This window comes from Astyanax mexicanus, chromosome 6, assembly GCF_023375975.1.
Source record: "Astyanax mexicanus isolate ESR-SI-001 chromosome 6, AstMex3_surface, whole genome shotgun sequence".
NCBI classification, from domain to species: domain Eukaryota; kingdom Metazoa; phylum Chordata; class Actinopteri; order Characiformes; family Acestrorhamphidae; genus Astyanax; species Astyanax mexicanus.
In genome coordinates this window covers 1,494,454-1,522,006 of record NC_064413.1, presented here as the reverse complement: position 1 = coordinate 1,522,006, position 27,553 = coordinate 1,494,454, and the positions used below count along the sequence as shown (strand labels likewise).

Here is a 27,553-nt window from a genome sequence, read left to right as displayed (position 1 = left end):
TGAGACTGTTATTTTTTATTTATTTATTTTTTAATAATGAACAATTTTACAATCAATCATTCAGTTCACTACTTACACATATCACATATTCAGCAACACGGTACACACGTTAATATATTAGTGTGACGTACAGAACAGCAAGAGCACAGGCTAATGCTAACAATAGAGGAAAAACAAGACTTATTAATGATTCTGATTAGGGTAGCACGATATTGAGAAAAAAATTTCTGAGCTGAGTCAACAGCCCCTGTCTTGTCTTATTTTATGTTGCTTGACTATTTTACATAAAAAAGACTCTAAACTGGAGAGAAAACTGCTACAGGAAGACGTCTGGCTGACCCACATGGAAACAGCAGCTTTAGCCTTTAGCTCAGATTAACATGATAACATTAGTCAGCACCGAGCCTCAAACTCAGAGGAAAACAGCAAAACAACAGTAATCGATCCTTTAATCAGACATTTAAATGTCTTTTTAAAAGGTAACTAAGAGCAAGAATAGGTTTTTCTGAGATTAAAAGCATGAATTCAGCTGTAACTGGAAATATCTGCGCTGCAAAACTGGTGGACTGAGCTCTGCACAGCTTTCCACCCCTGCTCACATTTACGAGCACGTGCCCAACCATGTGGATTATGGAGACCATGCGTGCAGTTATCTCACGTTCACTCATGCGATGACTATGCTTAATCGCTATATCGTGCAGCCCTAATTCTGATGAACATTAAAAAAAAAACCAGAAGAGTAAGTGAGCGCTGAAAGTGCAGAGACATTCATTTCTCTACAGTTGAGGTATTAAATGGTTGGAACTGGAAAAGGTCAGTCTAAGGCTACGCTCACATAGCAGGTAGAAGTGGCCCAAACCCGAAATTTGCATACATATCCGCCTCAAGGCAATGCGACAAAATCTGAACAGCCAGATTCGAATTCATGCAACTTTTAAGTCAAGGAGAAGATAAAAAAAAAAAACTGCGCCATGTTTCTTATGAAATGAAAGAACATGGCCACAAGAGGGCAAAATTTATTAAAAAAAAAAAAGGAAAGGCCACAGATGGAAAAAACATGTTTTTTTGTAGGGAGCTTGAACACGTACATCTTTAACGGTAATAAGCTCAGCTTTCAGACACTTTTCAAACCTGGAACTGCAAGGATGAAACCGAAACTTCACGTGAAGCGATGGATTCGATGAGAAAATCAGATTTGGGCCACATTTACCTGCTGTGTGAAAGTAGCAACATAAAACGAAGCCAGGGCTGGGCTGTTTTCTGGTCCTGGAGATCTGGATTTGAGCACAGTTTGCAGATTTCTCTGCTTTAAAGGAGAACTCTGGTGTGAAATGCACTTTAAGTGTATTTATTAAAACATGATAAAAAATAAGTACTTATCTTTGTTGAATAGCTCTCGTCCACTCCCCTGCAGTTTTCTGACATCCAGTATTTTTTTTAACAAGTTTTCATATATACACCTAAAGTCCATTTCACACCAGTGTTGTCCTTTAACAGACAAACTTATTTTACCTGCAAATAACAGGGTGGAGAGTTTTACCAGGAAAAGCACAGAACTGAACAGGAATCCAGACCATCCAGGACCTGCAGAACTGCACAATCCTGGTCTAACAGATGTTTTTAGGCACTTGTTGGCGACCGAAGGCAAGAAACTGGACATTGACTGGAAAATTAACAGACAGTAATAGATAGGAATAGACTAATTCAGCTATCAATTAATTATTAATATGATTAAATGACTGATCACAAATACAGCTGATCAATAAAGGAGTGTTGGGTATCTAAGGTGTGCTTTTTTAATTGAGCCATTCTTATAAATAACCATATTATTGAGCAGGAAAATGACATATTTTGACATGATATTTACAGGAAGGGCTCAATTTATTAGAGGAGATGCTAAGCTAGATGCTAACGTTTCTAATAATCAGTCACTAGTATCATCTCTCAAAACACATCCAGATCTTCTTCATCAGTTGTTGCAGACTGAAGGATGTGGTTTTAGAACATCATGTGACTTACAGGGTTAGAGTTAGCATTAGCAGCGTAGCATCTGTAGTTCCAAACTAACAAAGCCTGACTGACTGACTAAATTTGAGCTCAGTGATCAATCATGATAAATGATCTAAAATATTCCTTTAAGTTTTGATTAGACTGATTAGACCTTTAATACATTATAAATGCACTTCTGTCTTCATCCACAAGATGTCGCCGTTTCTCTCTAGCAAATCTAAAGCTTTTACCAATGAAATACCATTAGCAATGGTCAGGTTGCATAAAACAGGCATATATATATGTATATATCTAAAAAAAACAAGGCAATAATATATTTAATCATATTCTATTCTAATAAACTACTAACGATTTTAACATAAAATGTTCATATGAAAGGAACATAAAACAGTATTTTGCTGTTAAGTCATATACAGCTCTAGAAAAAAAAATAAGAGAGACCTTAAAAATGATGAGTTTCTTTAATTTTACCAAATTAAAAACCTCTGGAATATAATCAAGAGGAAGATGGATGATCACAAACCATCAAACCACCAAACTGAACTGCTTGAATTAATTTTTACACCAGGAGTAAAGCAGCATAAAGTTATCCAAAAGCAGTGTGTAAGACTGGTGGAGGAGAACATGATGCCAAAATGCATGAAAAAAAAAGTGATTAAAAACCAACCAGGGTTATTCAAGTTTATGAATATGAACTTGTTTTTGCATTATTTGAGGTCTGAAAGCTCTCTCAAATAAATGTTCTAAATGACAATATTTTTGTTATTTTTATTTGGAATTTGGGAGAAATGTTGTCTGTAGTTTATAGAATAAAACAACAATGTTCATTTTACTCAAACATAAACCTATAAATAGCAAAATCAGAGAAACTGATTCAGAAACTGAAGTGTTTTCTTTATTTTTTCCAGAGCTGTATATTGCAATAACTTCCATCATGGGCGACCCAAATTATGACATCATTAATGTGACAGCGTTAAGGCTGGCACTTATCAATAAACCAGGCCACTATTGGTCAGGATGCTCACAGTGTAAAGATGCTCTTTACAATCATTGTTGCATTATGATAATTTTGGGAAGCTGATTAGAGGATTATTTGCATATTCATAATATAGCCAAGAATGATATGACCATTTGGATTAATAGTAAAAATAGGTTTACAGTGCATCTCTAATAAACAGGTAAGTAATGCCACTAAATACAACATACAGATATATATATATATATATATATATATATAGAGGAGATATCATGCATACTTCACTCTCCTGACCTTTATAAACGCTTATAACCTAAATCATTACCTTCCTCTACCTTCTACACCCTCCTCCACACACAGCGTTCGTGTGGCGCGATGCCCTCGCCTACCTTTAACACACTTCTCTCCAAACCACTACCTTTCCTTTAATCTCCTGCAGAACAAACAGCAGCAGAAACACACACACACACTTCCTGCCGCCCCCACACCTCTACACACTTCTGATTTTTACAAATCACGTTCTACTGTTCTGCTCTGACTGAGGTCTGAGGTTTCTGAACATCGCTGTTCCAGCGAAACCGACAGCTACCCTTTTTTATATTGTGTTTATTAACACAAACACCATGCCAAATGGACCAATCAGAAGTTTACAATAGTCTCTAAAATCTGTGTAATTTTGAAGAAGATTGCTGTAGATTGTTTTGGGCTGTAGAAACATTCTAAATTGTCCAAATAGGACATTTTATATCATCTGTTTCTCTGTATACTTTATTATTCTCCCCCTTATTTTCATCCCGTTCTTCAATACTCAGCACCCACAGGATAGAAAAGCACCAAAGAGCAGCTATGGTGGTGTATGAGGTCAGGTGTTAGTGTGTGTTGAGCTGGTATGACTGTTGGTGGACTGTTCTCAGTCCAGCAGTGAAAATGAGGAGTTTAAAAACTCCAGCAGCACTGCTGCTGTATCTGATCCGCTCACTGTACCATCAGCTCAACACACACTAACACCTCATACACCACCACCATGCTAATCACTGCAGTACTGAGAATAATCATATACAGCTTAAAACCACTTAGAAATGATGAGTTTCTTTGATTTTACCAAATGTAAAACCTCTGGAATATAATCAAGAGGAAGATGGATAATCACAAGCCATCAAAAGGAGTAAGGCAGCATAAAGTTATCCAAAAGCAGTGTGTAAGACTGGTGGAGGAGAACATGATGCCAAGATGCATGAAAAAAAAACTGTAATTAAAAACCATCGGGGTTATTCCACCAAATATTGATTTCACAACTCTTAAAACTTTATGAATATGAACTTGTTTTCTTTGCATTATTTGAGGTCTAAAAGCTCTGCATCTTTTTTGTTATTTCAGCCATTTCTCATTTTCTGTAAATAAATGCTCTAAATGAGAATATTTTTATTTGTAATTTGGGAGAAATGTTGTCTGTAGTTTATAGAATAAAACAACAATGTTCATTTTACTCAAACATAAACCTATAAATAGCAAAATCAGAGAAACTGATTCAGAAATTGAAGTGCGACCTTCATTTGTACATATTTGCTCTGTAATGTGGGTCCTGATCATTGGAGAACATGGTGAAAGGAGGATTATATAATCAAATATGGAGAGAAACAGCAAAACTACAGTGTTTTGAAAAAAAAAAATAAAAAACTGATAATGGGTTCTGGACGGTGTATATAATATTTTTTTTTTCAGTTGAGTACAGAGGAGAACAGAATAGCAATATAAAGACCTAAAAGTCCTTAAAACACATTCACATTTCCCATGTATGGGACACTCACAGCCAGGGTCTGGCGTAATGAATAAAATGAATGAATATAGGCACAGTGAAATATTACAAATATTAAAGAAGTGTTAGTAAGGCATTTTTTACAAGCTACAGCTTTAAAACAAAACAAAAAAACCTTCCTAAATGATAAACTGACTTCTGGCTCAAAATGTATTGTCATCAGAATACCGCCAACATCCTACATCCGTTAATTAATTCTTCTTCAACTAGATCAACAGGTTGTACAAGTCTGAACACCTGTATGGTTAAAGGTAGCATTGTACAGGTACAGTAGCTGAAAGGGCACAGAAGGTAAGGCAGAATTGCACTGGCTATGCCCAGAGAATGCACTTCAGGTCTGACATGTGTGTGTGTGTGTGTATATATATATATATATATATATGTAACAAACAAGACTATAAAAAAACAACAGAATGTACATGAAATATGAACACATATTATGGACCCCCAAATGTCTAAATTACAGCACGTCCTAAATAATGAAGAGTTATATAAAAAAAAAAAAGCCTTAAATTATCGTGGATTGTAGATCAGAACAGCCATTCAGATATGCATAGAGATTTGATCAGGGGGAGGTACTACCATTCTTCATGCAGACTCCCCACCTCCAGTTCTGTCAGGATCCTGTTCAGCCCATGCGAGTGGAGGAAACCTGAGAATACAGAATATAGAACATGTATTCTGGTTCAGTGCTTAATATTAAACAGTTTTAACAGCCAGAAACACAATTTTAACAAATATTTTAAATTTGTTGCTGCGTGAACTTGGCTAAATTGATGCATTCTAGTGGAGTAAAACATTTATCACTTTTAAGTTACTTTAAAAAGAAAAATTGGAATTGAAAAATCCCTGTACCATGATGTTTTTGGGTATAAAATTAAATATATATATATATTTTTTTTATTTTTTATTTTTTTAACATTTCTACAGTGCCATAAAAATATTAGCATAAATGTCATAAATGAACAGGAAAAAACTGGGAGTGTTCTAAAAACTACCTTTTGACCGCCAGTATATAGTAATATTAATAAATCAAATCTACTTCATTTTCACATTAAAACATTAAGGAAAAACTAATAATAATAATAAATAAAAAACACACATTTAAATAAATCTATTTAATATAAATGAATAATGATGTCTTGGAGATTCTTTTTTTTCATTGGACAGCGATGATATATAAAAATAGAAAAATCTAATTAAAAAGATCATAAAAAATAACCCAAATAGTAAGAATTTGCACAAAATAAAATAAAAAATAATAACAGTAAAGTAAATTATAAAATGAAATGATAAGAAGGATGAGTAATAATAAAACATGAATAAGAATCAAAATAAAAAATAAAAAAGTAAAAAAAAAAAAAAATTTAAATAATAAGAGAAAGGATAAACTCAGGGTTTAACTATCACAGGCTTTCTGATAATGATTAAAAACTAAAAGTTTAAAATAATTATATAATAAATAAGTATATAAATAATAAAAAGCTTCATTATTAACATTATATACTCCATAAGAAACATCAAAATGCAATTGATTGAAAAACAATTAAGACTTTTATGAAAGAAAATATTAGTTTAAAGAAAGTCAGCATGAAAAGATTTTGTTTCAAGTATTTTGTAGCATTTCTATTTTTCGGTTAATTGATGACATATGGACGCTATATCAAAAAGTTATAGAAATATATCTTCAGGATAGTAAATAAAGCAGTTATATGTTTATATCTGATGTTCTGAGAGATTACCTGAGAGATGTTGATTCCGGTCAGTTTCTCTATGGTTGCAGGCAGACGGGTCATGATGTCCAGAACTTCTCCGGTCAGTTTAGCCGCTCCCACCTCAGAGCCGCCGCTCGACACCATGGTCACTTTCTGCGCTGCAGAGAGAGGCTTGCTGATCTCTTCTGCCATCTTTAATAAAAAAACATCAGAAATTAATACAGAGATCAGATCAGTGAGAGAGAAGGAGAGAGAGAAGGAGAGAGAGAGAGAAGGAGAGAGAGAGAGAGAGAGAGAGAGAAGGAGAGAGAGAGACAGAGAGAGAAGGAGAGAGAGAAGGAGAGAGAGAGAGAGAAGGAGAGAGAGAAGGAGAGAGAGAAGGAGAGAGAGAAGGAGAGAGAGAGAGAGAAGGAGAGAGAGAAGGAGAGAGAGAGAGAGAGAGAGAGAAGGAGAGAGAGAGAAGGAGAGAGAGAAGGAGAGAGAGAGAAGGAGAGAGAGAGAGAGAGAGAGAGAGAGAGAGAGAGAGAGAGAGAGAGAGAGAGACTTTTTTAACACGACAGCAAGAGAGTTTCAGTGCACGAGTGCAGCAAAGTCTATAGTGAACTGAAGTGAAGTTTGAAAATTATTTGATTGGGGACATCCCTATTTGTTGTTATTATTAAAATAAGAACCACACAAAAAAAGGATTGTTACTAGGTTTTTCCACAATACGGGTTAATAAAATACATTTTGCCATTCTTTTGGTCATTGTACGTGTCATTGTATTATTATTATGCAATTTGATCAACAGTTCCAGATGATTTTAACAATAAAACCTCATTATAGTTATTATGTTTATGCATCACTAAGCCCTATAACTGTCTGATTAATTGACGGTCTGGTATCTTAATTATAAATGTATGATTGGACTCACCAGAGGCAGTTTCTCCAGCAGCATGTCCACCATGGCTCCCTCCTTATACTGCTTAAAAGCCTCGGCCTTCTTGGCCATCTGCTCAGCCTCGGCTCGGCCCTTAGCCTCCAAAGCAAACGCCTCCGCCTCGCCCTTCATCTGCGGCACAGAGAGAGCAGATTTAACAAATTATAATCATAATAATAAATAAATATCATGTTTTTAAATTAAAAAAAGCACATTTTAATCAATAAAATTACATACTCTAATAGACTCGGCCTCAGCTTCAGCCTCCATGATCAGCTGCAGACTGTCGAGTGAGGAGGAGAGAGAATAGAGGTATTAAAAGACAAATTTATCACAGATAGGATTAAAACACTCACTAACAATAATAAATAATAAGGTTTATCAGCAGGATCAGTTAGAGGGAGAGCTGGAATTAAATAGATTTTATCATAAAAGTCCATTAATTCTACATTTATTAATATTATCAGACTGTACAAACATCTCACACACAGCAGATTCATACTGGGTTAAAATCACTGATAAATGCTTACTGTCAGACTGTATAAACTAAAATAAAATAAATAAAAAGCAGATTAATACTGGATTAAAATTGCTCTACCAGTATTATAGCCAAACAGTAGGAGCTACAGTCTGCAGATTAATACTCAATTGCTTTTTGACTAAAACAGTTTCAAATCACATTTTAGTTAATACCAGACTGTGCAAACTACACATGCACACACTACAGACTCATACTGGATTAAAATCAAATTTTATTTACCGTCTGACTAAAAAAACAAAAAAAAAACAAACAAAAAACAAACAAAAAACTAATAATTTATAATAATGACTAAATAATTTTATCATTATTGCTGTATATACTTTAGTTACTTTATTTCTATATTGCTATAATTTTATATTTATATTTTATCCACTCTTCTGTCTCACTGCTATATGTGATAATTCAAGCCACAAATTATTTTACTGTTATTTAAATGTTAACTTCAATTTGATGACACTGCAGATTCATGCTGCACTAATATCAGTTTCTTAATTATAAAAGTCAGACTTTAACATTAAAACAGATCCCTGGTAAAACTAATCCTTGTGTGTGTGTGTTTGGTGTGTGTGGGATGGTTTTGGAGGAATACTGAATGCTAACCGTTCAGCCTCAGCGAGTTTCTCCAGACGGTACTTCTCGGCCTCGGCCGGCTTCTTCACCTTGGCCTCCAGTTCCTTCTCCTTACGGGAAATTTCCTGTTCCTGCAGGGTAATCTGCTGCGTGCGCTCCACCACCATCACCTGCATCTTCTCCTCCTCGATGCGCTGCTTCGTCTTCGCCACCTGATGCAGAAGAATAGAAGGACAGAAGCCTCTTTAACCTCATTTTCCTAAATCCTCCTAAGACTTATCTACTGATAAAAGTGATTTTATTTGATTCAAGTTGTTTGCGAGTGTCACCCTTCCCTTTAGCAGATTCATACTGGGTTAAAATCACTGAAGAGTTATTACAGTCAGACTGCAGAAACTATACATACTGTAAATTCATGCTGGATTCAAATGGCTCTACCAGTATTACAGCCAGATAGTAGGAACTACGATCTGCAGATTCATACTGGATTAAAAAACACCTTAATTTAATCCTTATAACACTCTTTATTTTTTTTAAATAAAAAATAAACAGTCTAACAGCACTATGGGAGATTTTGGAGAACAGGTCTCCTGTACCTGAAGCTGATAGGCCATCTCAGACTCCGCCTTCTTGGTGTTGATCTCGATGTCGTAGGCAGCTTTCTTCAGCTCGTAGTCTCTCTGAGCTTTCGCCATCTCAATCTCGTTCACGTACTGTGCAGATACCTTCTCCTGCATGGCATGAGCTTCCTAAAAACACACACACGTACAGAAACACACAGTGAACAAGGTGGTTTAAAATTGCATTTCCCCAGATGTTGCCAGATTGACACTCAAGCTGATTAGTGAATATATACACACAATTGCATTGTCTCTACTATGCTAGTGGTGGTGGTAAGTTACTATACTAGCTATGTTCAGCAAGCTTACTGAAGCTCAGTGATTACCTGTTCAACATAAAAACAGCTAGGTCACCTGTTACCATGACTGCAGCACACTGTTTGCATGCTGTTGTGTTCTATACCTGGCAGCCTGGGGTGTGGAAATGGGACTGTGGAAATGGGTGTAAGCAGGTTTGGAGGGGCTAAATCCCACAAACTGCACAGTTATAATAAGAAAATACTATCTAAAGCCCTTCTGATAAGAGCTGCCATATTGTATAATCCATCCTGAACATGTTATAAGTTACTACAGAAAATATAATTCTGAGACATGAAATCAAACCTCACCCTGATAACAGCGTCCCTCTTGTACTGAGCCTCACCGATGCGAGCGTCTCTCTGAACCTGGGCAGTACGAGCTTTACCCAGAGATTGGAGGTAGTCCTTACAGAGACACAGCAGAACCAGAGTCAGTTTCTGATTAACACATTAATCTGTGTGTGTGTGTGTAAAGATTATAAGTGTGTGTTTGTTGGAAACAGTCACCTGATCATCGTGAACGTCTTTCAGTGTGTAGCTGACCACTCCGATACCCATGTTGACCAGATCAGATGAAGCCACCTTGAAGACTTGCTCTGAAAACTTCTTACGATCTTGATAAATCTCCTATATAGAGACAAATTAATAAAACAAACAGATGAATTAAAATTACTAATACTATATACTCTTAGTGGATGATGACTATGTGTCCGTATGATCATGGTCGCAGTTTATTATTTAACTTCTAACAGGGATCTTCCAGCATAATAAAGAATTAGATCTTAATGCATACGTCTGGAAAACTGCTTAATTGAATATGCACTTAAAAATGGTTAATAATCAGATGACTGTAGTTATGCAGTTATCAGATTACTTAAGTTATTTAAAGTAAGGTATTTCGCATTTGTATATCTGAATTAAATGTATCTCATTTTTAATAAACTTTAAATATTTAACATTCATAAACTTATGATCGACCATTTTATCATAAACTTGTATTTTAATATAATTTTCAGATAAATTCAGATGCATACATTTTTTATCTGAATATTTTTAAATCTGATTTTTTTTTATCAGAAAAATTGTATTAAAATTCAAATATATGAATTACGTTATTATATATTTTAAGTGAAGGGAAAAAAAGAGAGAGAGAAACTCTCCTCTCAGTACCTCCACAGTCAGATGAGCGATGATGGCTCTCTGGTGGCCCTCCAGCGTCTCCAGAGCGATCTGAGAAATCTCAGTTTCAGTTTTACCCAAGAACATCTGACAGGCTGTGGCCAGCATCTCCTTATTCTGACCCTGGATCTTCACCTACAGAGAACATCAACAACAACAACAACAACAACCATCAGTCTCACACACACACACACACACACACACAGCGAACCCGTACACTAGTAACTGGGGGAAGTGGTAGGGGTGGGCGATATGGCCCTAAAATAATATCACGATATTTCATGGTATTTTGGCAATAACGATACTCTAGGCAATATGACAAAACACTGAATTTAAAAAAATATATTTTAAGAATACACTACTGCAACATAATAAAAAATACATTATACTATTGCATATATGATATAATAAATATGAGAAAATAAAAAATGAGATATTAAAAAATATACAAGAATTTTATCAGATCTGTAACAGAGAAGTCAATGATCCAGAATGATGTCATGATACTAATAATAAACGATTAATAACGCACTCCAAATATCTCCATATATTCAGGATTAAAGTAAAATAAATGATACTGGACAGATATAAAGTGTCTCTAGTAGATATATATTGGGAAACGAGAACAGTGTTGGCAATTTTTGGCTCACCTGTGCGATGCCAGTGACTGAGATGGGCACTCCATGCCTGGTGTAGACTTTATCACTCTTTACATTCAGAGTCAGAGTATTCAGAGATATCCTAAAAAAAAGAGTGAGAGAGAGAGAAATGTCAGAAACTCTATTTTGGCTGGGACTGAAATAAATCCCTATTTACATTGGCACTTAAAAGATTGTGAGGCCTTTAAAATGTTCTATATTTCTTTATAAATACGACCAAAAACATCATTAGAGTTTCACACTGAAGTACTATGTAGATAAAGGGAAAAAGACAAAAAATATTAAACTTTTTTTTTTTTTTAAACATTTATTTAATAAGGAAAATGACCCAATATTACATATTTGTGACAGAAAAAGTAAGTGAATCTATCTATGCTTTAAGTATCTGATGCGATTTTTCCCCCTTTGCAGCAATAACTGCTATAACTAAACATTTCTGGTAACTGCTGATCAGTCCTGCACATCAGCTTGGTGAATTTAAACTGAGACCATCTCTGTTGGTAAATACCTTTGGATTTGCTGAATGCAGGGAAGGACAAACACTCTTCCACCTGAAATCATGATGGGAGGAGAGCGCCCACAGCCTGCAGAAGAAAAAAAAAACAGAGGAAAAACGTGCACATGTAACACACATATAACTGTGGTATAGTGCTCTATAGTTTCTATTTAGCCCTGCTTTAGTTCGCTAGATTAGTGGACTCTGAAAAAGAACAGGATTTCTGCTCGTGGTCATGAATATTCATACATGCAAATATTTTGCCCCTGATTGGCTAACAGCACTGCAGCAGAGAACACCTACCTGCCTCCCGCAAAACAGTAAATTTTACAGCTCTAAAACTCAAAGGACAAAATGTTTTTAGAGATACAGAACTGAGTGCTAGGAAAAGTTAACCCTTAAACTGTCTGCTCTGTATCATAAAACTCTGCTTGTAAAACTCAGAATTCATCGGAGATCCAATTTAAACCTGTAGTTACCGTCTGAATGCAAACACAGACACAGTGCCCAATACATTCTAACATTTAAGGCAGGTTTATAATGGACACATCACGAAAGATTATAATGCATGTAATAAACCAAATTTTTTTTTTTTTTACTTTTTACTTTTTTTTAAAAGCTAAAATCTGCTTAATTCTGCCTTTCAGTTATCAAATGCTTCCTCTTAGTGTGAAACCATATACAGACTTCCCTTTTAAACAATATAATGACCTGTGATTGACAGGACCAGGGGTATGAAGACTGTAAACACTGCTGCATATCTGAACTTCTGAGCAAACCCATGACACTTTATATACTGATCATGTGACAGTGCTGGCATGCAGTGCTGAAGTCACAGATCTGTAGGAGGAGGAGAAGAAGTGGAAAGGACTCATTCCTCAGTGATTTCGGAACAAAGCCAGGTTGCGACACCCTCTCAGCGCAGATGCTAAAGCAGCTGATTAAGAGATAGCACAGATTTTGAGGGCACGTTCTGAGCATGAGTGTGTTCACACTGCTTAACCGAAGTGTGTAATGTGTTTAAAGTTCAGGAAAATACAGATAAAGAACGAGAGTCAAACATACATTGTAACATCTAATGATTAAACTATTTATTTTAATATACAGCTCTGAAACAAAATAAGAGAGCACTTAAAAATGATGAGTTTCTTTGATTTTACCAGTTTTACCATAAAAAAAACTCTGGAATATAATCAAGAGGAAGATGGATGATAAAAAACCATTAAACCACCAAACTGAACTGCTTGAATGTTTGCACCAGGAGTAAAGCAGCATAAAGTTATCCAAAAGCAGTGTGTAAGACTGGTGGAGGAGAACATGATGCCAAGATGCATTAAAAACTGTGAAATGTTGTCTGTAGTTTATAGAATAAAACAACAATGTTCATTTTGAGCAAACATAAACCTATAAAAAGCAAAATCAGAAAAGGTGATTCAGAAACTGAAGTGGTCTCTTAATTTTTTTACAGAGCTGTATTTATGGCTAATACACTTTTTAACCAATAAATTTCCATGACTTTTCCATGCCTTCAAAGACATTGCAAAGACTGTTATTAGTGTAAAAATGTCTTTATTTCAAAACTATTTCAAAAAAGTGTTGTTCGTCTCGCTGCCTCCTGGTGTCGCAGTGTTGCATGTATAAATATTCATAAGCAAGAGCCGAAATCCTATAGTTTCTCCCAGCCCTCCACTCCTCCACCTGACTAAAGCAGTGTTATACCAGATCACCAGATGATTTTATTTTTATTTTTCACAAAAATTAGCTCACATGGCCTTCATTCATACTGGAGACACAACTAGACGATTTAAAATGAATGAAAAAAAAAAACCAGATCGATTAAACATTTATTAAAATAGAACAAGTGATTAAATTTCCTTTTTGTTCCAGCCATAAATTCCTACCTATAACGGTTTGTTCTTACCTGAGACCACCATCGCCTCATTGGGACCACAGGTGTAGAACATGTTGATACTGGATCAGACCTGAAAAATAATTCAGTACTGTACATTAAATCCACCTGTGCTGACTTACTACTATTTTTATAAGACAATTCAATGGATTTAATGAGCCAGATCATGTAAAATTCCACAGATCAATCTCTATATGAGGGAGTGAGGGATATCTCGTTGGTGAATTTTTAGCTGTGGCCAAATCACATGACACTTCTTTCACTAGATAAGCAGCTGTTTCTCTCTGGACACTTGTGTGGCTGAAGGCATGCAGTCCCTCCCTCTTCCTCCATTCATTTCTCTCTCTCTCTCTCTCTCTCTCTCTCTCTCTCTCTCTCTCTCTCCATAATATCCTGTCTATACGCCTCAGTTCATTTCAACTACACAAAAAGAAAAAATCAACAAACCACAACCACATGATTTGTCCAGACTTGCGTGCGAGATTAAACCTCAGAGTTTCCACAGTAGAAAAGCTGAGAAAACCCACGTCTTTAACAATGTAGAACATTTACAGCAGCCAAAAAAACTCCACATTTAACAGACCAAATGTGTAATAATACACATATTTTCATATTTGATATCAAGGATAAGAGTTTAAAAGATTTTGATCATACAGAGCTATATTATATTGTAGGCTACATATAGAATTATCTTACAAAGGATGGGTAAACCCCCACATTTCTATTAATATTTTATTATATCTTTTCATGGGACAATACTAAAGATAAAACAATTTAATACAGTGTAAAGTAGTTATTGTACAGATATCAGATATAACAGTGTAAGTTTGCTGTGGTGAGTCGGTACACACCTAAATAAAAATAATATATCTTCGGTACAATCGTTTAAAATGATCTAATTTGCTTTATATAAAAATGCTTTTTTATACACGCATAAAATCATGAGCAATAATTATGCTGTCGACTTATTGTACAGAGTATTAAACGTTTTAATATTTCAATGCCAACGGAAGAATTAACTTTAATAACAGATATAACAGTTCACCCAGCTTTAAAGGTAACTTTAATGTGTTTATTGCATTGTTATGTTATCATATTGTCATTATCTCAATAGCATAAAAAGGCTTGAAAATAAAATATGACAAAAATAGTTTTGTTCTACGTAAATTAACTAGGTAACTTATATGTTATCTATCTTTTTTATAATAGTACTTATACTTAACGTTACTTATAGAACACACAAAAACCTGAACAGCCTTATAAATCTACTATTATATTAACTTTATCCAATATATAACTTTATACAAAAAACTGAACCAAAATGTAATCTGGTAACAGGTAACTGTGGTTTTTGTAGTCCTGGGGTGGATTTTTACTTTCTGGACCTGGACTACACACCCCTGTTAGCTAGTTAGCTAACTATACCAACCTATTACACGAAGAAAACTTGGGAATTGGGAACAGAAATATAATGTTAAACAGCGGTAGGCTGTAAATACATAACCTATAGTTCAAAAGGACATTTAGTTTGCTGATTTTACTCTCTGTCTATACGCGTGCTGTTAGTGAGTAACGTTAAGTTTCTGTTAGCTAGCTAAGCTAGGCTAACTAGGCTAGCTCATCAAAAGCCATTAGCTAAATCAATGTAAACAAGCCAACAGGCGACCGTAGCCCCTGACTGCGCTAATGCTGCGGTTATTCTGAATTATATTAAATAATGTAGTTAAACTGGGGTTTCTTACCGACAGCAGGTCTTTAGCAATGAGCTGTGGACTGTGGAAAAGGTTTCGCAACCGCGGAAAGTCTTAAAAGTACCAGTTTTTGTAGCAGCAGCTGCAGCACGGCACAGAAAACACAGCGAATAGCACACAGACGTAGCCGCGCCCATTTACACACTCACACATACACTTACACACACTCTCTCACACACACTCTCACACACACACACGCACACGCACGCACGCACGCACACACACACACACACACACACTTACACACACACTTTTACACACACACACACATACACTTACACACACTCTCTCACACACACTTACACACACACACACGCACACGCACGCACGCACACACACACACACACACACACACACTTACACACACACTTTTACACACACACACACATACACTTACACACACTCTCTCACACACACTTACACACACACACTTACACACACACACACACACACACTTACACACACACTTTTACACACACACACACACACACACACACACACACACACACAAAACAATACAACAGCGTCCCCTGTAGTGCCTCTTATGTACATTCACTCTAATAGATAGATCGCTTCAGTTTCTGAATCAGTTTCTCTGATTTTATCTCTGATAAAATTAACATTGTTGTTTAATTTTATAAACTACGAACATGTCTTCTGAATTCCAAATAAACATATTGTCATTTAGAGCATTTTTTTGCAAAACTTTCATAATGCAACTTAAATAATGCAAAGAAAACAAGTTAATATTTTAAGAGTTCAGAAATCAATATTTGGTGGAATAACCCTGTTTTTTTTATCGCAGTTTTCATGCATCTTGGCATCATGTTCTCCTCCACCAGTCTTACACACTGCTTTTGGATAACTTTATGCTGCTTTACATTTCAGTTTGGTGGTTTGATGGTTTGTGATCATCCATCTTCCTCTTGATTATATTCCAGATGTTTTCAATTTGGTAAAATCAGAGAAACTCATCATTTTTCAGGGTCTCTTATTGTTTTCCAGAGATAGATAAACAGAAGTAAAGAAAGTGAAAAATAGAAAGAGTGACAAACACAGAGAGATACATAGAGAGAAGTAGAGAGAGACACACGTAGAGAAGGAGGGAAAATAGAGACAGAGAGAGAAACAGGGATACACAGTAAGACATAGAAGTAGAGAGAGAAGTAGAGATAATGAAAGAGAGAAAGAGACTGAGAAGTAGAGAAAAGTAAATAGAGAAGTACAGAGAAAGAAGAAGAGAGAAAGAGATAGAAAGACAGTAAGAAGCAGAGAGATGTAGAGACACAGAAAGAGAAATAGAGAGAAGTAGAGAGAAGTAGAGATACAGAAAGAGATTAAATGTGAGTGAGAGGTAGAGAGAAGTACAGATAAGTAAAGAGAGAATTAGAGAGAAAGAAAGAGAGAACTAGAGAGAATAAGGGATAAGTAGAAATATGTAGAGAGAGAAGTAGAGAAAAGTAATGAGCTGAGTGGAGATAAAGAAAGAGAAAGAAAGAGAGATAGAAGTAAAACGAATTAGAGAGAAATAGAGAGAAGCAGAGAGAAAGAAATATATATAGAGAGAGACTAGTAGAGAACGGTTCACATTAGGCCCCGCCCACGTCTCGCGCTCGGTCAAATCAAATCGCTCCACTGCTGCTCGGCCCCGCCCTCTTACTAGCGGAGCCTCGTTCTGGAGAGAATCCAGAATTATAAAGCCTTTGTCCGGCCAGACTCACTACAGCGGAGCCACGCCGTTACATCCGACCAGAGACCCAACTCCTGCACTTCACCTGCAACCATGAGAGAGATCGTTCATATTCAGGCCGGCCAGTGCGGTAACCAGATCGGTGCCAAGGTAAGAGGATATGCACTGTTCTCCTGGAAAAAAAAGAATAAAAAACGACCAACATGCCTTTAAACATGCTTATATGCATCTTGAAGGGGCTTTAAGATGACAATGAAACCCCCACACCAGAGGGGTGGTCTGGTGGCCTAAGCTGCTCTTTTTTTTTGCACAATAATATAAAAAACAATAAAAAATATTAATTTTAACATGCTTCTTTAGCTTTTTTTTACTTTAGAAATGTTTAAATGCATTTTTAAATATTAATGTAGCCATATGCATAAATATATATATATATATATATATATATATATATATATATATATATATATATATATATATATATATATATGCAGCAATGTATCTTCTATCCATTATTATCTAAGAGAACCATATAGCTAGGTCTGTCTGTATTAGTTAGTTAACGTTAGATGCAGATCAACATGTAGGTCAGGTTTAACTTCTTAATCTAACTATATCTTGTATTTTATGCATTTATTATATGTTTTTTTGACAAAAAAACAGAATAGTAGTTGATATTCACGCATTCAGTGAATAAGTTAATTAATTTAAAGTTTATTTAAAAAAAATTATTGTGAAAAAAATGATTGCAGCATGTTTGTATGAAAAAGCAAAAAAGCACTCACAGAATCCCTCAAAAAGTACAAATAAATATCTTAAATTCGTGATTTTTCCTTTCCTTTTCGGTTCCTTTCACTCCCTTTCTCTTGCTGTCTTGCCGGCTAACGGGCGTGGCGCGAGCTCCACACTGTCTGTCTAAAGCTAAGCTAACATTGTCTGGTTCGGAATTTTCCCGTTCCACCTTAAATTCTGCAGCGGTTCCATTCAGGCGCTCTGCGAGAGGAATTGGACCTAGAATGGAACTGCTGCAGAATTTAAGGAGGAATTGGAAATTCCGTCAAAAAGCTTCGCTAGCGCATTCTGCTTCGTTACTAGGCGATGGAGCTGAGGCAAATGCGGGGTTAAAAAGCTGTCAGCACGTTTTTCAGATTAAAAAAGGGTCTTTTTCACCCATAATCTGTTTGTAATGGTTTTTGTTGCATTTTAAGTCGTCGTTTTCTGTATTTTTGTGTGAATATGGATAAATTTGGTGCAGATCAGATGAATGAGAGTGGGAAGGAAGGGTGGGGCGACACAGACAGAAAACCACTGACAAAGAAAACTACCTTTATCTGGAGAAAACTCAACAATATTTATACAATTATGCACAATAAATAATAGTTTAATATAATCAACCTCTTAATTTATTAAAACAATATTATTTTACATATTTTTTCTACATTTTTTGGACAATAAAAGCTGAAAATGTCAGTCTATGTCAAATCACAGACTATGGTAGATAGACAGCTAAGAGGATCTATTGTAATCTGCTATTAACCCCCTTATAGTTTCACTAATACACTAAAAAAATACAAATGCCAACAACAGCCAGCTTCATTAGTGCATTGTTATATATCTGTTATAACTATTTGGATGGCAATTTATTATAAAGGGCTCATGAGAAACGCAGAGAGTCTATTGATCCATCTCATTATGAAGATAATGGCTCCACATACTGGGCGTATTTGAGTGAACAGGCATTGTATTGAACCGGGTTTGGGTGGGGAGGGGCGCAGGCTCCAGCAGATGGAAGATGAGGGATGGTAATGGGTCTCCCAGCTGCTTCATCTGCAGGCCTGTGGCTCAAACCAGATTTAGTCTGACTAACCGAGGAAAAAGACAGGGGTTATTCCTGCCTGCATATCACTGCCGTCTCACCCGCCCTGCTGAAAAATCCAAAACCAGCTGGTCATCCAGAGAAAACACAGCCTATGGTCAAGACCTAGTTAAGGAGATAGCCTACCATCAGAGCTGATCATGAGCTGAATCAATATCAATATCTATCAATTTTCAATTGTAATCACAATTTCAACCTTTGCAATACTACCAATATTGTGATATGGAGCTAATCACAGCATCGGGCAATACTACCGGGTTTCAATACTACCGATATTGGGTTGCGATATTAGCGATATTGTGACATCTAACTAATCGAGGATTGCAGTACTGCAGAGATTGTGATATATAACTAATCACAGCATCGGGCGAAATTTTCAATACTAGCAATATTGTGATATCTAACTAATCACAGCATCAGGCAAGGGTCGCGATACTACAGATATTGTGATTTCGAACTAATCACAGTGGACGAGGGTTCAATGTTTACTATATTGTGATATCAAACTCATTACAGCACATGCAAAAGTTTGCGATACTACCAATAATGTGATATCTAACTAATCACAGCACCGGGCGAGGGTTACGATACTACTGATTCACAGCATTGAGTTAGAATTAAGATACTACCAATATTTTCATATTTAACTAATCAAGGGTTTGCAATACTACTAATATTGTAATATCTAACTAAATGAGGGTTGCAATAATTCCAATATTGATATCTAACTAATACCTAACTAATCATATCATCATCAGGTGAGGGTTGCCATACTTCTGATTTTGTGATATCTATCTGATCGAGGGTTGCGATACTGCTGATATTGTAACTTTAAACTAATGTGGAGGGACCTTTACAATGATTACACACATTAAACAAAATCCAAGAAGCAATACCAATTACACTTTCTACGCTATCCGACATTTAATAGTCTGAGAGTCATGCATATCACAATACGCAGCAGTTTAATTGCTGTTGTTGTTTTTTCCTGTTTGTAGACAGGCATGTGTGGTGACAGGGCAGAACTCTGGCTGCTTATATAAGTTTTAATTGATGCTCCTGATGACAGTGGGGCTTTGCCTGCGTGGTCTGATGGAAGTGATGGGAGTTGACCATGCCACTCAGCACTTCCCTGCTGTTTGTCCTCATTCTTTCAAAGCAATTACTCCCTCTATACCTTGAGATCCTCATTTTGCAGTCCCACTCTTCCTTTACTCTCACTGTCGTTCAGATCGAGGTCATTTATGCAGTCGGGCGGCTTGATTATAACTCCATATGCTGCTTTTTGTTCCAGATTAAATCCATGCTCCTTACATGGACAAGATATTAATAACCTCCAAACACGGCTCAGACACAGATGTAGCAGCAAGTGGTTTGCGATATATTGGAGACTTTATGTTTTTAGACAATAAATGGGATATTTAAAAAGGAATTGCATCAGTGTTTCCAGTTTTCTGCATCGTTATTTAAATTTATATTTATACAGCAGCAATAAATGGCATCGTGGGCACCACATCTGCAACATAGTACTGATATTTACTAACTATCGAGAGCTATCAGCGAATCTACCACCACCATGCTTTACATGTCATAAAATAGTACCGGATTATTTTACCTTTGTTCACCATAAATGCAACTACAGACAACATTTTTCCCAAATTCCAAATAAACATTTTAATGTCATTTAAAGCATTTTGTTGCAGAGCTTTCAGACCTCAAATAATGCAAAGAAAACAACAAGTTCATATTTATAAAGATTTAAGAGTTCAGAAATCAATATTTGGTGGAATAACCCTGTTTTTTAATCACATTTTTCATGCATCTTGGCATCATGTTCTCCTCCTCCACCAGTCTTACACACTGCTTTTGGATAACTTTATGCTGCTTTACTCCTGGTGCAAAAATTCAAGCAGTTCAGTTTGGTGGTTTGATGGTTTGTGATCATCCATCTTCCTCTTGATTATATTTCAGAGGTTTTCAATTCTTATAAAAAATCTTATAATCAATTATCGACATATATGATTATGCCATTATTTTTTTGGCTTTTAAACATTAGGTGAATTTATCTTTTAACTAGTAATACATTAATACAATTAATAATTATGTGCATTATTTTAAAACCAAGAATTTTAATATCAGTGCATGTGCATCCCTGACTGCAGCACTAACACACACATGCACCAGCCAGGGCAGACAGACTGCAGGTCAGTTGAGTTAAAGTCAATACAGGAACTGCAGGCGTGGGGTTGCATGTATTGGAACTGGAATGGTGACATAATGTCCTTTAATTCCCTCTGACTTTTTAACGCCTCTCTCTCTCTTTTAAAAAAACACCTCATGACTAACAACCATCCCTTTAAAGTTATTTTAACTGCAGACTAATAAAAGCGTGTTTTATGTGAATAATAAGTGTGTTATTGTGCTCTGATCTGTTTTGTAGTTCTGGGAGGTGATCAGTGATGAGCACGGCATCGACCCAACAGGCACCTACCACGGAGACAGCGACCTGCAGCTGGACAGAATCAGCGTCTACTACAATGAGGCTACAGGTACCGATGCAGCTCTTAATGTAGCCGTAACTATTTAAAAACAAGTGCATCATTTTTTAATGCACATCTGAATTATTATAGAATATATGTTCTAGAAGAAAATCTATCAAGGCAACTTCAAGTAAAAATGTCTTAGTTGTTTAAATAAGCATGCTAAATGTAGCAAATTTGATGCAAAATAAAAGTCATGTATGCAAAGTGTAATAATTTTTTTTTTATCACCACACTGATTGAACACATTGACTTAAAGTGCATTTTTACATTGATCAAATTATGATTTACAGATCAAACTTATTTTTTTGTTTGCCTAAAAGCAAATCTATTCCCTATTAAAACAACACAAAATAAATACGCAGCTCAAATAATAGTTCTACTTTAAGCCAGATGTAATGCCATCACATCAGCACTGCACTATATATACTATATATACTCTGTATTTATGTGGTCAATAAAGAAATAAAGGCCTGATTAGAAACTTTAAAAGTTTGTCCAGTTTGTCCAATTGTTACTTAATTTTAGAATATTACACATGTCATTTGGAGGTATTCTAACATAATTTAATAGGTTTTATATTTGTGACTATAGAAAATATATAAATAAATAATGCATTTAGGCTGAAAAGGAAATTAAGGAAAGTTTATAAAATTAACCAACAGAATTAAAATGATTTAATTAGTTTATTTATGCAAAGGTAAAACAATACATGGCTGTAATAGAAAATAATCTTTTTTACCAGATTTTAAAAAGTAGTGTAAAAAAAGGTATTTATTATAAATCATCTTTTTTCTTTGTTTTAAAGAACTTTTTGGTACATGGGTACTTGTTTAATACAAAGTAATGGAGTACAGTCCACTGCAGAGACCGAAATACCGGCTCAGTGCAGCTTAATAAGACACCTCCTATACTTCATTAGGAGACCTCATGAGACTTGTGACTGTGGAATGTGTGTTTTTTTTTTTTATTCTGTGTATTGAGCTTGTGTTCTTTATCTCCCTCTCTATCTCTCTCTTTCTCTTTCTCTCTGTTTGTAATGGAGGAGGTAAATACGTGCCCAGAGCCATTCTAGTGGATCTGGAGCCCGGCACCATGGACTCTGTCCGCTCTGGGCCATTCGGACAGATCTTCAGACCTGACAACTTTGTATTTGGTGAGTTATATATATATATATATATATATCACTTAAAAATGATTAGTTTCTTTATTTTACAAAATTAAAAACCTCTGGAATATAATCAAGAGGAAGATGGATGATCAGAAGCCATCAAACCACCAAACTGAACTGCTTGAATTTTTGCACCAGGAGTAAAGCAGCATAAAGTTATCCAAAAGCAGTGTGTAAGACTGGTGGAGGAGAACATGATGCCAAGATGCATGAAATTAAAACTGTGATTAAAAACCAACCAGGGTTATTCCACCAAATATTGATTATTTCTGAACTCTTAAAACTTTATGAATATGAACTTGTTTTATTTGCATTATTTGAGGTCTGAAAGCTCTGCATCTATTCCCCAATTTTACTGCAAATAAATGCTCTAAATGGCAATCTTTTAATTTGGAATTTGAGAGAGATGTATGAACAAATACAGATGCATGTATAACACATATTTAACAGAGTATCATAGAAATTTGGTGTTTTCCACCAAAACCAACATTTATCAACAGCAAAAATGGATGTATTATAGAAGGTGTTTGAATGACAGTAATGAAATAACACAATCTGTGATCTAGCATCCTGAATAAAACAAACTTTAAAGCCTACACCTTCACAATCACCTTTTACTGTAATGTTCCAGACTTCCAGAAATAGTTCTAAATGATCTGAACGGATGTTTGAGCTCAGAGCTCATGTTTATTCCCAATCTGTCGCACTGCATCTAATAATAGCGGCTCTGCTGAGGCTGTTGCAGCAGTGTGGAGTTAAACCACTGCTCCCCGAGGATGCATTAACCAGCCAACACTGGAATTTACACCCATAGGGGTCTTGCTTGCAGCAGCTTTCCACCCACTTCACTTTTTGATGTTTTTAACCCTCTGCGTGCACAGGCTGCCTGCCTGGCTGATTCAATGCTTTTATTAATGTCTTTGCAGTAATACAGCGCAGAAACATGATTCAAACATTTCCTAAATCTGTAGATTCTGCCCTTTTAAGAGCATCTATTTTTATAGATTTATTACTAGCTCCTGATTCTTTGCCTTGCTGAAGAAACACGTTTAACTGGAAGTCTGCATTTAAATAGCATTTAATTAAAATATTTTGTTACCTTCCAGCTCTAGTAGTATAGTATACAACTGCTTTCAATTTAAAGAATAAATATTAGGGATTGCTGCTTGCTAAAAGCATGCAATCTTATAATATTGTCTCAAGACTGTTTCTGCAAGTCCTAGATATGCAATAAAATATATAAAATTGTCTTTTCTTTTCTTATCTTATCTTCTTCACGGTATCTATGTTATTATATCTTTTTCTACATTTGTCTGCAGGTCAGAGTGGTGCTGGTAATAACTGGGCTAAAGGTCACTACACAGAGGGAGCCGAGCTGGTGGACTCGGTCCTGGACGTGGTTCGTAAGGAGTCTGAAAGCTGCGATTGCCTTCAGGGCTTCCAGCTCACGCACTCTCTGGGCGGAGGTACCGGCTCCGGCATGGGTACCCTGCTCATCAGCAAGATCCGTGAAGAGTACCCCGACCGCATCATGAACACCTTCAGCGTGGTGCCCTCGCCCAAAGTGTCCGACACCGTGGTGGAGCCCTACAACGCCACGCTGTCCGTCCACCAGCTGGTGGAGAACACAGACGAAACCTACTGCATCGACAACGAAGCTCTGTACGACATCTGCTTCCGCACACTCAAGCTGACCACGCCCACCTACGGCGATCTCAACCACCTTGTCTCTGCTACAATGAGCGGCGTCACCACTTGCCTTCGCTTCCCCGGCCAGCTCAACGCCGACCTTCGTAAACTAGCCGTCAACATGGTCCCCTTCCCTCGTCTGCACTTCTTCATGCCCGGGTTTGCCCCTCTGACCAGCCGAGGGAGCCAGCAGTACCGCGCCCTGACCGTTCCCGAGCTCACCCAGCAGGTCTTCGATGCCAAGAACATGATGGCCGCCTGCGACCCGCGTCACGGACGCTACCTCACGGTGGCGGCCGTGTTCCGCGGACGCATGTCCATGAAGGAGGTGGACGAGCAGATGCTCAACGTCCAGAACAAGAACAGCAGCTACTTCGTGGAATGGATCCCCAACAACGTCAAGACCGCCGTCTGCGACATCCCACCCCGCGGCCTCAAGATGGCCGTCACCTTCATCGGCAACAGCACGGCCATCCAGGAGCTGTTCAAGCGCATCTCCGAGCAGTTCACCGCCATGTTCAGGCGCAAGGCTTTCCTCCACTGGTACACCGGAGAGGGCATGGACGAGATGGAGTTCACCGAGGCCGAGAGCAACATGAACGACCTGGTGTCCGAGTACCAGCAGTACCAGGACGCCACCGCCGAGGAGGAGGGCGAGTTCGAGGAGGAGGCGGAGGAGGACGCCTAAAGAAAAGTGGGCTAAGGGTTAGGGAAGGAGTAGTGCAGGGGTGTCGATCAGGTTAGGGATGGGACCATATTAAAAAATGTGACCAAAATATTCATAAACATGCAATAGAAATGTTTACAAAGCACTACTGAAAAGAACAAATCACACAAAAACACACTGAACAAATTACAAAAATATCTGAATCTGAAGCCACCACCACCACCATGCTATTCACAATCTTAAACGCTTAAAAAGTAAACACACCTTTGTTATTGATTAGCACTGGTTTTATGATAAGGTATTATACGGTTTTCGTGTCCCATCTCTAACTCTAAGTTCTGGAAAGCAACAGCCATCTGCAGAGATTAGGATCCCTCCTCCAACACCATTCTCCCAGCACCATTAATAAATACACGATGCACAGAGGCCCTCTCTGCAGCGCTGTCGCCCTCCAGGACTGCAGTTCGACACTCCTGGAGTAGCGGTAATTTAAGGAAAAGGAGGAACATGTAGCAAAGCACCTTGCGGATCCCCACCGTAAGCGTCTCTGTCGAAGTAGAAGTTAGCACTAGAGAAACGGGGCCAAAAACAAACCAGAGGAATCCTTGAACCCAGAATGTTCTTCAATGTTCAGAACGGAATAAAAGAAAATCAAATGAAAGGACTCGACACTAGTAGGGGATAGATTTTAGTTGATGTTTTAGTTCCTTTTTCTCTACTTTACCGATGTCCTCACTTCTTCCTTCTTCCAGAGTTTCCAGGGCTTCTTGAACACAGATTAGGCTTAGATATAGGATTTCAAGATGTAAGGCAGGTACGTCTTTTACTTGATTTTGCTTCAAGAAATTCACTTTCTACCATAATTTGACTTTGAAACAACATACATTTTTATGCATTGATCAGTGGAAAACTGTCTGACATTGTAATTCATTTAAAAACTAGGCCTGATCCGTGTCCTGGAAACCAGACAGATAGTTTTGGCCGGTCAGATCGCTGCCCCAGAGGCAGATAAATGTTGGTTTGGACAGACTAGATGCCATCGGGGTGATGTCAGATGTGTTCCCATCTCATCATCACTCTGAGGGAACTGGAGGGAAGGTTGTTAGTAGAGGACATTCAAAGCCATTTGCTTATTTGTTCTTTTTTTCCTTTGGTTTACACTATTTGCTCATTTTTTTACTCTGTAGAGAGTCACAGAACAGAACAGTGTGAAGCGTCGACCCGTAGAATGATTCAGAATGATTGTAAGTAAGAGAGTATTCCTCCTAACAGGAGCATTGCACTACAAACATCTCAACCCGTCCTCCTTCACCGGGAGCAGGATTACAGTATTACAGTATTACGTCAAACGGTTTACAAGGAGCTGAATGAAGAAAGCTTGTGAGGAAAAGTTTAGGGGAAAAGACAGAGATGAAATGAAGGAGTTTTAGACTGAGAGAGAGAGCTTCTTTCGTCTTCCCACCTGGACGCCGACCAACGTCTTTAGGAGGAAGGCTAGAAGACGGTATTAAAACTGGAACTGGAACTGGAATGTGTGAAAGATCCTGTGTGGAAAAAACTGGAACTATGAAGAGACTGGGATTATAGAAGATGAAGAAGAAAGTTGCTGGCGATTTTGAAGCGTGGAACCCACGAAAACTCGGAACTTCTTTTCCTGTGACTGAGCCCAAAGCTTTTTAAAAGTTGTTTTTTTGTTTATGTTTGTGTTTTTTTATATCTTTCTTCATTAAGTGTTAAGAATGTCCTTACATTTTATACTACGATTTCCTATTTGGGGAAAAAAAAGAAATCCTGAGCCTCTGGACAAAAAAAAAAATCAATAAAATAAAATTGGAACTTTGGTTTGTCTGTGTTTTAATTTCAAATAAATAAATAAAAAGCTGATAAAATAATGTTTTTGCTAGTTTAGCTCAGCTTAGTGCACCTAAACTAAGTGCTACTTGGAGCTAATGTACACTATAAGATGCTATTAGAGATTACATACACTGAAAAAAGTGTCACGTAAAGGGCGTGGCCTCCCTGACCATCATAGTGAAGAAGTTGTTCTCATCAGGGTGTCTTCTCTTATAGCTACTATAGGTTAAGTTTTATATAATGGTTAAATGCTTGTGTGTTGTCGGCTGTATAAGAGCAAGTTGTAAGAATATATTTGTTTAACTGCACAGTTTTATTGCTTTTACTTAAGGAAATTAAATCCTGATTAGAGACTGGAAAAGTTTGCTGAGCCAAACCAATTGGTCTTATATAATATTCTAATTTTCTGAAACACTGATTTTTGGGTTTTCATTGGCTGTAAGCCATAATCATCAACAATAAAAGAAATAAACGCTTAAAATAGATCACTCTGTGTTTTATACATCTATGTAATATATAAGTTTCACATTTTGAACTGAATTAATGAAATAAATTAACTTTACAAAGATATTAAATTTTTTAAAGATGGCCCTGTATATATACCCT

General features: G+C 36.8%; 3 protein-coding genes across 6 annotated transcripts in view; 1 reads left to right on the top strand and 2 right to left on the bottom strand.

The window, feature by feature from the left end:
* Nucleotides 1–27,553, bottom strand: part of LOC125802329 (golgin subfamily A member 6-like protein 4) — a 113,005-nt gene that overhangs the window by 83,606 nt on the left and 1,846 nt on the right. The window lies entirely within an intron of this gene.
* On the bottom strand, nucleotides 7–15,626 carry flot1b (flotillin 1b). Its single transcript, XM_022666994.2, has 13 exons — nucleotides 15,452–15,626; nucleotides 13,722–13,782; nucleotides 11,813–11,888; nucleotides 11,296–11,386; nucleotides 10,637–10,780; nucleotides 9,974–10,093; nucleotides 9,776–9,871; nucleotides 9,144–9,296; nucleotides 8,578–8,759; nucleotides 7,674–7,719; nucleotides 7,431–7,568; nucleotides 6,545–6,709; nucleotides 7–5,454 (listed from the first exon to the last, which is right to left on the bottom strand). The coding sequence occupies exons 2-13, from the start codon at nucleotides 13,762–13,764 to the stop codon at nucleotides 5,431–5,433; spliced, it is 1,278 nt and encodes a 425-aa protein (XP_022522715.2). The 5' UTR covers nucleotides 13,765–13,782; nucleotides 15,452–15,626; the 3' UTR covers nucleotides 7–5,430.
* On the top strand, nucleotides 17,142–26,929 carry tubb5 (tubulin, beta 5). Its single transcript, XM_022666993.2, has 4 exons — nucleotides 17,142–17,300; nucleotides 21,467–21,575; nucleotides 22,612–22,722; nucleotides 24,057–26,929. Exons 1-4 carry the CDS (start codon nucleotides 17,244–17,246, stop codon nucleotides 25,112–25,114), a joined length of 1,335 nt encoding a protein of 444 aa, XP_022522714.1. The 5' UTR covers nucleotides 17,142–17,243; the 3' UTR covers nucleotides 25,115–26,929.